This window comes from Anabrus simplex, chromosome 6 (assembly GCF_040414725.1).
Source record: "Anabrus simplex isolate iqAnaSimp1 chromosome 6, ASM4041472v1, whole genome shotgun sequence".
Lineage (NCBI taxonomy): Eukaryota > Metazoa > Arthropoda > Insecta > Orthoptera > Tettigoniidae > Anabrus > Anabrus simplex.
The window spans coordinates 274,565,575-274,578,454 of NC_090270.1; the positions used below are offsets into that span (position 1 = coordinate 274,565,575).

Consider the following 12,880-nt stretch of genomic DNA (forward strand, 5'->3'; position numbering starts at 1 on the left):
CAGGAAAGAGTTTTCTGATCTTGTAGATATACTGTTTGGGGATGACAAGTTTTTAGGATCTGTTCTCAGATAACCTGGTGTGTAGTGATGTGCTTGAGCCCGGCTCGAGCTGCTCGAACAGATGACGTCAGAGTTCGAGCAGGTTCGAGCTTTGCTCGAGCTTTTGTACGCGCCGCATTCTAGTGCCCTGCTGTTACTAACACCCAGCAAACTTGAGAAGGATATGTAAGAGTATTATGCTGGACAGTACCGGTTTGTCCTCTTTACTGTTACTTCCGTGTCTTTTGTAACTTACATAATATAATTTCGACCTATACCTATATATTGGAGACAATCAAAATTTGTGCTTGTGCAATGATTTGTTACAAATGTCTCCATCTGAATAAACCAACTGTCCACTAAAATGAGTTGTTTGGGCCGTATAAATACAGAAAAAGGAAACCATTAAACGTGTCATAATAGTTACATATTTGAATGGTTATAAGATTAAAAATGTATGATATTTTATCTTTAGTTGTTGACACATTTCTCGCTCGGCTGCATGGCTCAATGGCTAGCGTGTTGGCCTTCGGTCACAAGGGTCACAGGTTCGATACCCGGCAGGGTCAGGATTTTTAACACCATAAGATGTTGTCTTGTTTTATTTGTTCCAGATGGGCTCCAAAACTACCGGACCGATTGACCTGAATTATGGTAAAGGATACAGCTTGAAATCTCGAGTCACTTTTGATTTTCATATATATATTTCAGCCAATCAGACAGTAACATTGCTGCATAATAATATTTATACATGTATTTGTGTACACGATTGATGAGATGTCAATCCACCGAGGTCGATAGCTGCAGTTGCTTAAGTGTGGCCAGTATCCAGTATTCGGGAGATAGTAGGTTCAAACCCCACTGTCGGCAGCCCTGAAAATGGTTTTCCGTGGTTTCCCATTTTCACACCAAGCAAATGCTGGAGCTGTACCTTAATTAAAGCCACGGCCGCTTCCTTCCCACTCCTAGCCCTTTACTGTCTCATCGTCGGTGCGACGTAAAGCAACTAGCAAAAAAGAGAAATGGCAATCCTTTCTTACTCAAATTCTTCTATACGAGCAAAAAAGGTGATTCTTTCCCAAGGAGTGGATTCAAACCACCGAACATTGAGGACAGAAGGAAAACATCGCCTGCCGCGCTGCACAGCTGTCTTAGCCGCCCAAAGCATGACAATGTAACAATAATATTACTGTATTCATAATTTTGCACAGCCTAGAAAGCCAAGAATAACAGACGAGACGGTCCGTAGTGCTGACCACATGACACCTCGTAATCTGCAGACATTCGGCCTGAGCAGCGGAGGCTTGGTAGGCCATGCCCCTTCGGGGCTGTTGCGCCATGGGGTTTGGTTCGGTTTTTATTCATAATGTTGCGCCAAACATACAGTTGTTACAAGGCACACAAGTACTGCCTTGGGAGGAAATACTTCTGTTAATACGCGGGGAATATTACGGATACATGTTTTGTCCTTTTCATTGCATATTATCATAATCTAAGCCTTCTAATTTTTTGGGCAATCTTCATTCCCCATAAGATATACGTCAATGACTGAATGTAGTAATATGTGAAAGCATGCACCTTCGTTATCAGTAGTGATGGGCAAACGATACCCATGTTCGAGCGGAATTGAGCCGACCCGATACGTGCCGAGTTTCCAGCCTGTTCGAAGCAAGTTCAAGCAGTCACATGACCGAAGGCGCAGTTGACTCAGGCTACAGCTAGTGATGGTTGAACGATACTCGTGTTCGAGCAGGATCGAGCTGACCCGATACGCGCCGAGGTTCGAGCTTGTTCGAAGCAAGCTCGTGCAGTCACGTGACCGAAGGTGGAGTCTGGCTCGGGCTACAGCTAGTGATGGGCGAACGATACCCGTGTTCGAGCAGGATCGAGCCGACCCGATACGCACTGAGGTTCGAGCCTGTTCGGTCACGTGACTGCTCAAGCTGCTTCGAACAGGCTCGAACCTAGGCGCGTATCTGGTCGGCCTGATCCTGCTCGAACGCGGGTATCGTTTGCCCATCACTAGCTCAAATACTTCAATCATGTGTCGGTAGATTCAATGGTACGCAAAAGAACTCCTGCGGGACTAACTTCCGGCACCTTGGCGTGTCCGAAAACCGTAAAAGTTGTTACTGGGACGTAAAGCCAATAAAATTATTATTCTTTCTTGGCCCTTATATTTTTCTAGCCCGATATCCCCAGCGCTTTAAAGCGAGGATGTAAGGGGTGTTTATTTCCTGTATGGGGCCATGACCATAGAAGTAAAGAACTCCATTGTTCATTATTGGCTTTACGGCCCACTCGCTACTTTTTCGGTTTTCGGCATCGTTTTCTTTAATTGCCCATCTTCTTCTTCGTCTTAATCTGTTTACCCTCCAGGGTCGGTTGTTCCCTCAGACTCAGCGAGGGATCCTACCTCCCCCGCCACAAGGGCAGTGTCCTGGAGCTTCAGTCTCTGGGTCGGTGGATACAACTGGGTAGGATGACCAGTACCTTGCCCAGGCGGCCTCTCCTGTTATGCTAAACAGGGGCCCTGTGTGAGGATGGGAGGATTGGAAGGGATAGACAAGGAAGAGGGAAGGAAGCGGCCGTGCCCGTAAGTTAGGTACCATCACTGCAATAGCCTGGAGGAGAAGTGGGAAACCACGGAAAACCACTTCGAGGATGATTGAGGTGGAAATCCAACCCACCTCTACTCAGTTGACATCCAGAGGCTGAGTGGAACCCATTCCAGCCCTCGTGCCACTTTTCAAATTTCGAGGCAGAGCCGGGAATCGAACCCGGGCCTCCGGGAGTAGCAGCTAATCACACTAACCACTATACCACAGAGGTGGACATAATAATGTATTACTGGGAGATAGTGGGTTCGAGCCCCACTGTCGGCAGCCCTGAAGATGGTTTTCCATGGTTTCCCATTTTCACACCAGGCAAATACTGGGGCTGTACCTTAATTAATGCCATGGCCGCTTCCTTCGCAGTCCTAGCACTTTCCTGTCCCATTGTCGCCATAAGACCTATCTGTGTCGGTGCGACGTAAAGCCAATGGCAAAAAAAAATGTATTACTAATTATTAATGAGAAAATAATAGCTCGTAGCATACGATAAACATGTACTATCGGTACTTGAAAGTAATGATTAACAACATTAAGCCTGCAAAACATGACAAAGTTATACAGAAACGCATTTCTGGAGAGCGGACAAAATGTAAGATGCAAAGGTACATATTAACAAAATAAATATTACCAATCTGTTGTTCGTACTGCCAGAAAGACTTAAACAAATGCTCTTTCCGTTCACTGAGAACGTTGTGTTCACCACCCCCCACACATAAATATACTGAGTGTACCTAGTAGTAATCTAATATGACGAATGGTCCGTCTGCGCTCCGCTTAGTCAATGTGTGGTGTCGCCTGACAGTTCGAACAGGTTCGATACGGCATCGAGCCTACGTAGCGTATCGGGCCGACTTGAGCCTGCTCGAACTTCCGTATCATTCGCCCATCACTACTGGTGTGTCTGTTCGCAGGATGTTATGGACAAGCAAGACCAAGTGAAGGTTTCTTCTCTCTGCTAAATATAACCATGACAGCTGTTCAAGACAGGGTGATATATGGCAATACCTGGTCATATTTAATACAAAACGGACACATGTATTATATGCTTGCTGAAATTTAGCATCAAGTGTGGTGTTTAGGTTGTCAAATATTATGTTACCATAATAAAAGATGGATAGAATTAAGCTCTGAACAAGTAACTTCCTCATATTTAGTGGAAGGAGATCCTGTAAACTTATAAGGGATTGTACAGAAAAGAATACTCACTAGCAAATTTTCATCATGTGCTCTGCCCATTTTAAGTACTTTTCAAAAATGAGACCAAGGATTTTTACAGTTTAATTTATTTTTATTGGTGTTGCGTGGAATAGGATTGGAGGAATTTTAACACTTTTCAGGTTGGTGTGATTAGTTTTTGAGTCCTATTATGATTGCTTGCTATTTTAATTTTAAGATAATTATTTTTAGTCCAGTCTTTTACATTTTCCAGATCATCACAATTTTTATTTTCATGTTCTGCTTGTATAGTTTTATTTTTATTCTCCTGTTTCACTTGTAGTATTTAATTTTTATCTTCGTCTTTTGCTTACATGGGTTATTTTTTTATTTTCGTGTTCCGCTTGTATATTGTGTACGTAAATAGAGTACTGACGAATGTTTCTTCAACTGTGCGAGTATATTTTTAATTGGTGAAAATAACATTGTAACATTCGTAAACACATCTACTGCCAGTGTAATTGTGACAGGCATATTTCAGAATGAATGAAAACATTCTTATCCTAAAAACAAAATCTGGACATGATTTTCTGGGTGCCTATTTCAGAGTTTCAACTGCTTTTTCATGTGCCGTGAAGTTTTATCCTGGCCCTAATTACTCACAATACAGGCTGATACATTCAACTGGTGAGAATATTGTTGAATTAGTTACTTTTAAACACCTGTACTGCCATTGTAACTGTGTTACGTGTATTTCATATTGACCAAAAAAATCTTAACCTAAAAGCAGCCTTTAAGCATTATTATTGGGTGCGAATTTCAGTGTTCCAGCTTTTCCTTCACATTCTGTGCAGCTTTATGCTGGCCCACACAGCATGTTTGGTACAGGCACATTCCCGCTGACGCGGAGCATGTCATGTTGCCTCACGAAGATCTCTCTACCGCGCAGTTACAGTGCTGTGTGTCGGACACTGTACTGAAACACTCCACCTCAAGCTCCTTATATTTTGGAACAATTGACTGTTCCGGTCTGCCCAACCCTACTTGCTACACAGCACATCCTCTACGGCTTGCTTCACCAAGCTCTCTATCGGCACTTGCTTTACTTTGTGTGGTACAAGGTTTTTGTCTGCTGGTAGATGTTAATAACTAGTATCCCTTCACTAACATTTCTGAATATGCACAACAATGTGAAGAAAACGTATCAGCATCACAAATCATTTACTCTGCAAAAGAACACCTTCAAACTTACATTAATCAGGAGCCTTACTTTGTGTGACTGTGTTCTGTCCACCTTGACACTTAACACTTAAGCTATTAATACAATATTTGTACTAAAATGAGGTTGAAACTGTGTTAGTTTGGAATTTATAAACATAAATACTGTACATCTTTTAGTATTTAGACTTCAAGTTTCTGTGAATTAACTATACACCTCCACAATCCTCAATTTGTAACTAGCTCTGTAACCTCATTTAGTTCCATACCTGTTACTTTTAAATCATTAAAAGCTGAGTCTAACCATCATCACCTAGGTCTCCCTCTACTTCTTTTACACTCTATGACCAAGTCCATTATGGTCTTAGGTAATCTATCCTATTCTATTAATTTCACATGAACTCACCATTGAAGCTGTTTTATGCGTACAACTTGATCCATCGAGTCCATTACTAAACCTAGAGTGGGTTACTGCAGTAACAGTCTAGTTCATGAACGATGGGCAATGGCTGAGTGGCCAAGTGATTGGTCCTGGGAGTTGGGAATTTATGAAACTAGAGGGTGTCCCACTCGAAAGGGGACCCAGAAATTGTTACGTCATTGCATAAATATTTCACCAAATGTGATCAAATTTGGACAGAAAACAATCCAGTACACGAGAAAGTTGACATGGCAATGTTTTACTCTGTAAACAATGAAGAAGTATGTCAACAGAAAGGTTCCATGACTCACTATGTTTGGCACTCATGTTCCGGTTCAGCGGAAGAGGAATAAGTGACGTGGCATGCCTGCCTGCTAGCGCTAGCGCTATTCTGTTGAAGATTGCGTGTTTCTTGTGAAATAATATTGGATTAATGGTTCTTTTAAACATGTTAGTGAATGTTCTTGTAATAGTTTGGTGCCCGACAAAGACCATCTTAACATTGCATACAACAATTAGTGAGGAATTTGGAAGTCAGTGGAACAGTGTTGCATAGGCACAGTGGAGGACACACACAACTGTCTGTATAAAAAGTGGATGATGTAAGAACGGTTTGTTGGCCTCTCCCTTAAAGAGCTATTTGTTGTTTATCACAGGAAAGTGGAATGTCATGAGGCACATGTCAAAGAGTTGGACTCAGAGGGTTCTCTGAATAGTGGAGGAGGTGTGCAATGTTAACAAACTGCAAGCAGATGTACACTAGTCAATATCTTGATACTGACAAATAGGATGAAGAACAGGTTAAAAGGCTCTGACCATCTGAGCCATCGGTCCAGCCAAGTGAGAAAGCAGAGAAGAGAAGGCTGAACGGATATGCCAATAAGTGGTAACACAGACTTTAGAAATAAAAATAATCAGAAAATTCATATGAATTGGATTATGAAAAAATTAAAACTTTGATTGTTCACGTATTGTTGAAAAAGCAAATCACAAAAATGTCATAGATGTTATAATGATGCCAGAGGAAGATTTTGGTAGCGATTCTTAAATTAGAGTCTGATAAAGAAGTTAGGCGTTATTAAAGAACAAAAGATTTTTTTAAAAAAAGGCAAAGCCTCTGGTTAAATATACCAGTGATCATCATCATCAATTAACTGTCTCCAGTTTTCCAGGTACGGTGTGTGAGAGCTTGCCACTTCAGTCGATTCAGGAACCATTCTTCTTCCTGTACTTGGTTCCAATCCACTCCTCTATGTTCTAAATCTTGTTTGACTTGTTCGATCCATCTCCTTCGAAGCCTGCCTCTAGGTCTTTTGCCGTTTAAGGTTTTCTCCAACCATTTCTTAGCCACTGAGTAAGAATCCATACTCATTACATGTCCATACCATTTCAATCTTGATTTGATTATGGTATCACATAATGATTCTCTTATTTGAATCTCTTGGCGAATCCTCTTGTTTCGGACCTTATCTCTCCTGGTTTTTTTTTTTAGCATTGTCCGGAGGACTTTATTTCTGCAGCGTGGAATCTACTTTTACCTCTGCATGTTATGTTGCAAGTTTCAAGGCCAAAGGGTGTTATGGGCAAGAAGTAAGTTTGAGAAAGTGTTCGTTTGGCTAGTACTGGAATCTGGCTGTCCCAGAGAAGGCTTCTAACCTGATAGTAAAGGACAGCTCTTCTTTGAACTCTGTTTGTGATTTCAGCATTTGATCGATTATCTTCAGTTAGGACACTACTGAGGTACTGGAAATGGTTAACTTCTTGCAATTTCTGTCCATCTACTGTGATGTTTTCTCTTGACTTTTGTCTGTTGACTGCCATAACAACTGTTTTCGTAAGGCTGATTTTAAGTCCTGATTCCTTAAACTGACAGTTCCCAGCATTAATCTTTCCTTGAACATTTTCCTCATTACCTCCCCAACCCACCCCATCATCTTCAAATGCAAATGCCTTGAATGCACTGTTCTTGCTGTGCTGTTTCACTCTTTTCATTATCTCATCCATCACTGTGATAAATAGTGGAGGTGACAAAGTGCTGCCTTGTTGCACTCCTTTACTTGTTACAGTTGGAATAGCCATTTCCTATCCTTAAACTGCTCTGGCAGTGTTTGTTCAACATTTTTTTCTTTATTGATGAGAAATACTGGAACGTTTCTCCTTCTCAAGCAATCTCAAAGTGTATACCTCAGTATGCTGTCATAGGTTTTTTCTAGGTCCAGAAAGACAAGACATTTTTTCCCTTTTCCCAATGTTTTTCCATTGTAATCCTAACAGCAAAAATGAGATCTGTTGCTGATCTGTTACTTTGAAACTGATATTGTTCTTTCTCAAGCTGTGGTTCGATGATTTTTCATACTCTTTTCTCTGTCACTTTCTCCATCAACTTAAGTCCATGAGACAGGAGTGTGATTCCTCTATAATTGCCACACATCCATCTATTTTCTTTCCTGAAGAGGGGGACTATACAACCCTTAGTCCAGTCCATTGGGATTTTGTCTTCATTCCACACAGCATTCATCACTCTAAATAGCCACTGAAGTCCATGAGTTCCAGCAGCTTTAATCATATCTGAGCTCACCTCATCAAGGCCAGGTGATCTGCCTTTGCTCATACTGTTCAGAGCATTTTCAATCTCAAACCAAGTCAATGGGGATTACCTTTTTCCAGCCTTGTCCCCAGTATCCAATTCCTAATCTTCTTGAGTGATTTCTGCTGGGTCTGTTCCATTATAAAAGGAAGAAAAATACCTTCTCATCTCTTCCCAAATGTCTTTCTCTCTCCACATCATAACTCCATCATCTCTTTCCAATGCTTTAATTGGTACATGAGTAGTTCTTTTGTTTTTCACAATTCTGTACAGAAGTTTTTTATTTCCTTTACTGTCTTCTACTAATTTGTCAGTAAATTCAAGCCAGTTTTTCTCTTCCTCAGATTTAATTACTCTCTTTGCTCTGAGTTTTAGGTCCCTCAGTGATGCTCGGTCAAAACAAATATCAAGTTAAAAAAAAAAAAAATTATTGTTCTCATGAAGGAAACAAACTGCTGTATACTAAAGTATCTTACACAAAACAGAAGGAAGTATCTGTTAAAGTTCGAAACTGCATTAGTTATGGCCCAGTTAACAGCATTCTTCCATGTAACATTTTCCTTTGTAACATAGTTAGCAGGTAGACCGATTTTAAGTGTCAATAGTCAGATAGCTTACCTTTTGTTTTTCAATAGCAATAGTCGGCCGAGCCCATAGATATAGCAAGAAGAGAATGTTGACGCCAGTTCCTACCAGAAGACCCACTTCAACTCCCTGGCACAGGCATGCCAGAAACGTTAGAACTAGGAGTGCAAATTCACGTTCTGTGGACAGGGAGTTAATGTCACTAAAATCTTGCTATGTTCTATACTCTAAATGACATCTCTAATAAAAGCTGTAATACTTACTGCTGGTGTACCAAAGAGTAAGAGCAACCTGCCATTCTATCATGAAAATGACTGCACTGATCAGGACTGCTGACAGTGTGGCACGGGGGATGAAGTAGAAGCATGGCGTAAGGAAGCTCAGAGCCAGAAGAATCAGTGTGCCTGTAAGTGTCACACTGTATTATAGTATGTAAGGCATGTACAGGGTAAGATATAAAAAACGTAACTGAGTTTTCTTCACAGAAAAGAAATGAAAATGTCCTGTGTAATACCAGTAATTCTACTTACAATAGTTCAGCTGCAGATGAATTTAGTCAAATAAGTTCACACACAAGTTGATTATATATGGATAGAAAGGTACAAATGTAAATGAAATTATAAAGAACTGAAAAAAAACAAAACATAAACACTAATGGTGGAGGTAATAGATCTTTTAAACTAAGAAAAATTCAATTTCTATTGTACAGCAACACAAAGTGTACTTAAACAACATTTTACATCTTTAAAATGTATAGAGGTCTTCTCTACTATTTATAATTTACATGAATACTGTTATGAAAGAGTGGAGGCAAGAGAAACATGACTATAGACATATTAATAAAAACCTGAGGTTAGATGCTACCTTGTTCACATATGATGTTGCTCTAATTGCCCCTACAGAAGATGACCTTCAATGATTGGTCCACAATTTACAAAAAAATTGCATCCAAGTATCATATGAGTATATCAAAACAGAAATCAAAAAATTGCTGCTTTTAAAGGAAAAGAACCCATTCCAAGGAAAGTTTATTTAAACAATGGTTTTGGAAAGAGTAAGTGAACAGATGAGTAGATGAACAACAGTAGACAGAGGTATGATGGTAAATAGGATGAAAAGTCAAGTTGTAAGTTTCACCAAAAGGAAAAGTCCTCTCAATAATTACTGTGTTGGAGGAGTGATAGTACCTCATGGGGAACACTCCAGAGGGTCCCGGGTTCGATTCCCGGTCGGGTCGGGGATTTTAACCTTAATTGGTTAATTCCAATGGCCCGGGGGCTGGGTGTTTGTGCTGTCCCCAACATCCCTTCAACTCACACACCACACATAACACTATCCTCCACCACAATAACACGCAGTTACCTACACATGGCAGATGCCGCCCACCCTCATCGGAGGGTCTGCCTTACAAGGGCTGCACTCGGCTAAAAATAGCCACACGAAATTAAATGGGGAACACTGTAAGTACCTACTGTAGGTGTTAATTGGGGTAATTGCATTAACAAGGTTGTTAAAAAGGTTACAGATCTCTTCAGTCTGTTATGAGAGTATTTAGGGGTTGCAGTAAGGATGTAAAGGAGAGGGCGTATGAGTCTCTGGTAAGACATCAATTAGACTATGGTTCCAGTGTATGGGACCCACACCAGGACTACCTGATGATATAGATATTGATTCCCATAGGGAACCTGAAATAATTGTCCCAAATGAGTAAATCTATACTACTTGATATGAGAACCGGAAAAGATTCAAAGGAAAGCAGCACGATTTGTTCTGGGTGATTTCCAACAAAGGAGTAGTGTTATGAAAATGTTGCAAATTTTGTGCTGGGAAGACTTTGGAGTAAGGAGATGAGATGCTCAACTACGTGGTATGTTTCATAATTTATAAGCATCATGTTCTGTATTGAAGTGAACTCATGTCCTCGCCCCAGGGTAGTGCAGCTTTTTTCAGGCACACCTCCAATGGACGTGAGCTCCATGTACCATTTCAACCACATACCGGTCCTCGTAAGAAAAGAAATTTGCACACTTCAAACATTGATATAAGAATTAGAAAGGTGTTTCTGAAGACTTTCATCTGGAGCGTGGCATTGTATGGAAGTGTAACATAGACAATAACTAGCTCAGAAAAGAAGAGAATAGAAGCTTTTGAAAAGTGGTGTTACAGAAAAATGCTGAAGGTGGGATGGGTAGATCAAATCACGAGAGATACTGAATCGAATTGGTGAGAGAAGATTGATTTGGCTAAATTTGAAGAGAAGAAGAGACAGAATGGTAGGACACATCTTAAGACACCAGAACTTGTTCAGATGGTTCTTGAAAGAAGTGTAAGCAGTAAGAATGGTAGGGGTAGACTAAGGTATGAATATGACAAGCAGATTAAAGCAGATGTAGGATGCAATAGTTACGTAGAAATGAAAAGGTTAGCACTGGATAGGGTGGCATGGAGGGCTGCATCAAACCAGGCTGTGAACCGATGACTCAAACAACACAATCAGTCCTCCTGCCAATCTTAAATTTTTGGCAGTACCAGAAATCAAACCCAGGCCTCCAAGGATGGCAGCTAATAGCACTGACCATTGCGCTATGGAGGCGGGCATGTTCCATATTGATGGTGTGAAAATAAATAAAATAAGATTGATGGATGTTCCTCCTGATCAATACAATTTATATTTAGTACACAATATTATATAATGGTACTAGTTTCGGCCCAGCATGGGCCATTCTCAGCCATATAACCATGAATATCTTAAAGACTAATTAGCCTAAGCATAAGAATGTTTCTCAACATACACACTTAAAATCTTGTCTGTTTGTTACATTAGGGCATGGTAAAATAAGTCTGTGCTTATGATGATGACATTTAAAATGGTTTTGTACACTCTTGAACTCTTGCAGTGTAAGTCACTTATAGTGTTGAGCTTGATGTTGACAACATATCATTTGTGTTGTTGTTGTTGTTGTTGTTTGAGTCATCAGTCCATAGACTGGTTTGATGCAGCTCTCCATGCCACCCTATCCTGTGCTAACCTTTTCATTTCTACGTAACTATTGCATCCTACATCTGCTTGTCATATTCATACCTTGGTCTACCCCTACCGTTCTTACCACCTACACTTCCTTCAAAAACCAACTGAACAAGTCCTGGGTGTCTTAAGATGTGTCCTATCATTCTATCTCTTCTTCTTGTCAAATTTAGCCAAATCGATCTCCTCTCACCAATTCGATTCAGTATCTCTTCATTCATGATTCGATCTATCCATCTCACCTTCAGCATTTTTCTGTAACACCACATTTCAAAAGCTTCTATTCTCTTTCTTTCTGTGCTAGTTATCGTCCATGTTTCACTTCCATACAATGCCACGCTCCACACGAAAGTCTTCAAAAACATCTTTCTAATTCTGATATCAATGTTTGAAGTGAGCAAATTTCTTTTCTTAAGAAAGCTCTTCCTTGCTTGTGCTAGTCTGCATTTTATGTCCTCCTTACTTCTGCCATTGTTAGTTATTTTACTACCCAAGTAACAATATTCATCTACTTCCTTTAAGACTTCATTTCCTAATCTAATATTTCCTACATCACCTGCCTTCGTTCGACTGCACTCCATTACTTTTGTTTTGAACTTATTTATATTCATCTTGTACTCCTTACCCAAGACTTCGTCCATACCATTCGGCAACTTCTTGAGATCTTCTGTAGTCTCAGATAAAATAAAAATATCATCGGCAAATCTCAAGGTTTTGATTTCCTCTCCTTGGACTGTGATTCCCTTTCCAAATTTCTCTTTGATTTCCTTTACTGCCTGTTCTATGTAAACATTGAAAAGGAGAGGGGACAAACTGCAGCCTTGCCTCACTCCTTTCTGGATTGCTGCTTCGTTTTCAAAGTCCTCGATTCTTATCACTGCAGACTGATTTTTATACAGATTGTAGATAATTCTTCGTTCTCGGTATCTGATCCCTATCATCTTCAGAATCATAAATAGCTTGGTCCAATCAACATTATCGAATGCCTTTTCTAGATCTACGAATGCCATAGGCTTGTCCTTCTTGATTCGATCCTCTAAGATCAGACGTAAAGTTAGGATTGCTTCACGTGTTCCTACATTTCTTCTGAAGCCAAACTGATCTTCTCCCAACTCAGCTTCAACTTGTTTTTCCATTCTTCTGTAAATAATACATGTTAAAATTTTGCAGGCATGAGATACTAAACTAATGGTGCAGTAGTTTTCACACCTGTCAGCACCAGCTTTCTTGGGGGA

The 12,880-nt window shown here is 40.3% G+C and overlaps 1 protein-coding gene across 1 annotated transcript in view; it reads right to left on the bottom strand.

The window, feature by feature from the left end:
- LOC136875976 (sodium-independent sulfate anion transporter) overlaps window positions 1-12,880 on the bottom strand; it is a 136,610-nt gene that overhangs the window by 30,333 nt on the left and 93,397 nt on the right. Inside the window, exons 8-9 of the mRNA XM_068228442.1 lie at window positions 8,884-9,024; window positions 8,654-8,799 (exon numbers count right to left, since the gene is read on the bottom strand). Coding sequence (XP_068084543.1) covers window positions 8,654-8,799; window positions 8,884-9,024 — 287 coding nt within the window. The remainder of the gene's footprint in view (window positions 1-8,653; window positions 8,800-8,883; window positions 9,025-12,880) is intronic.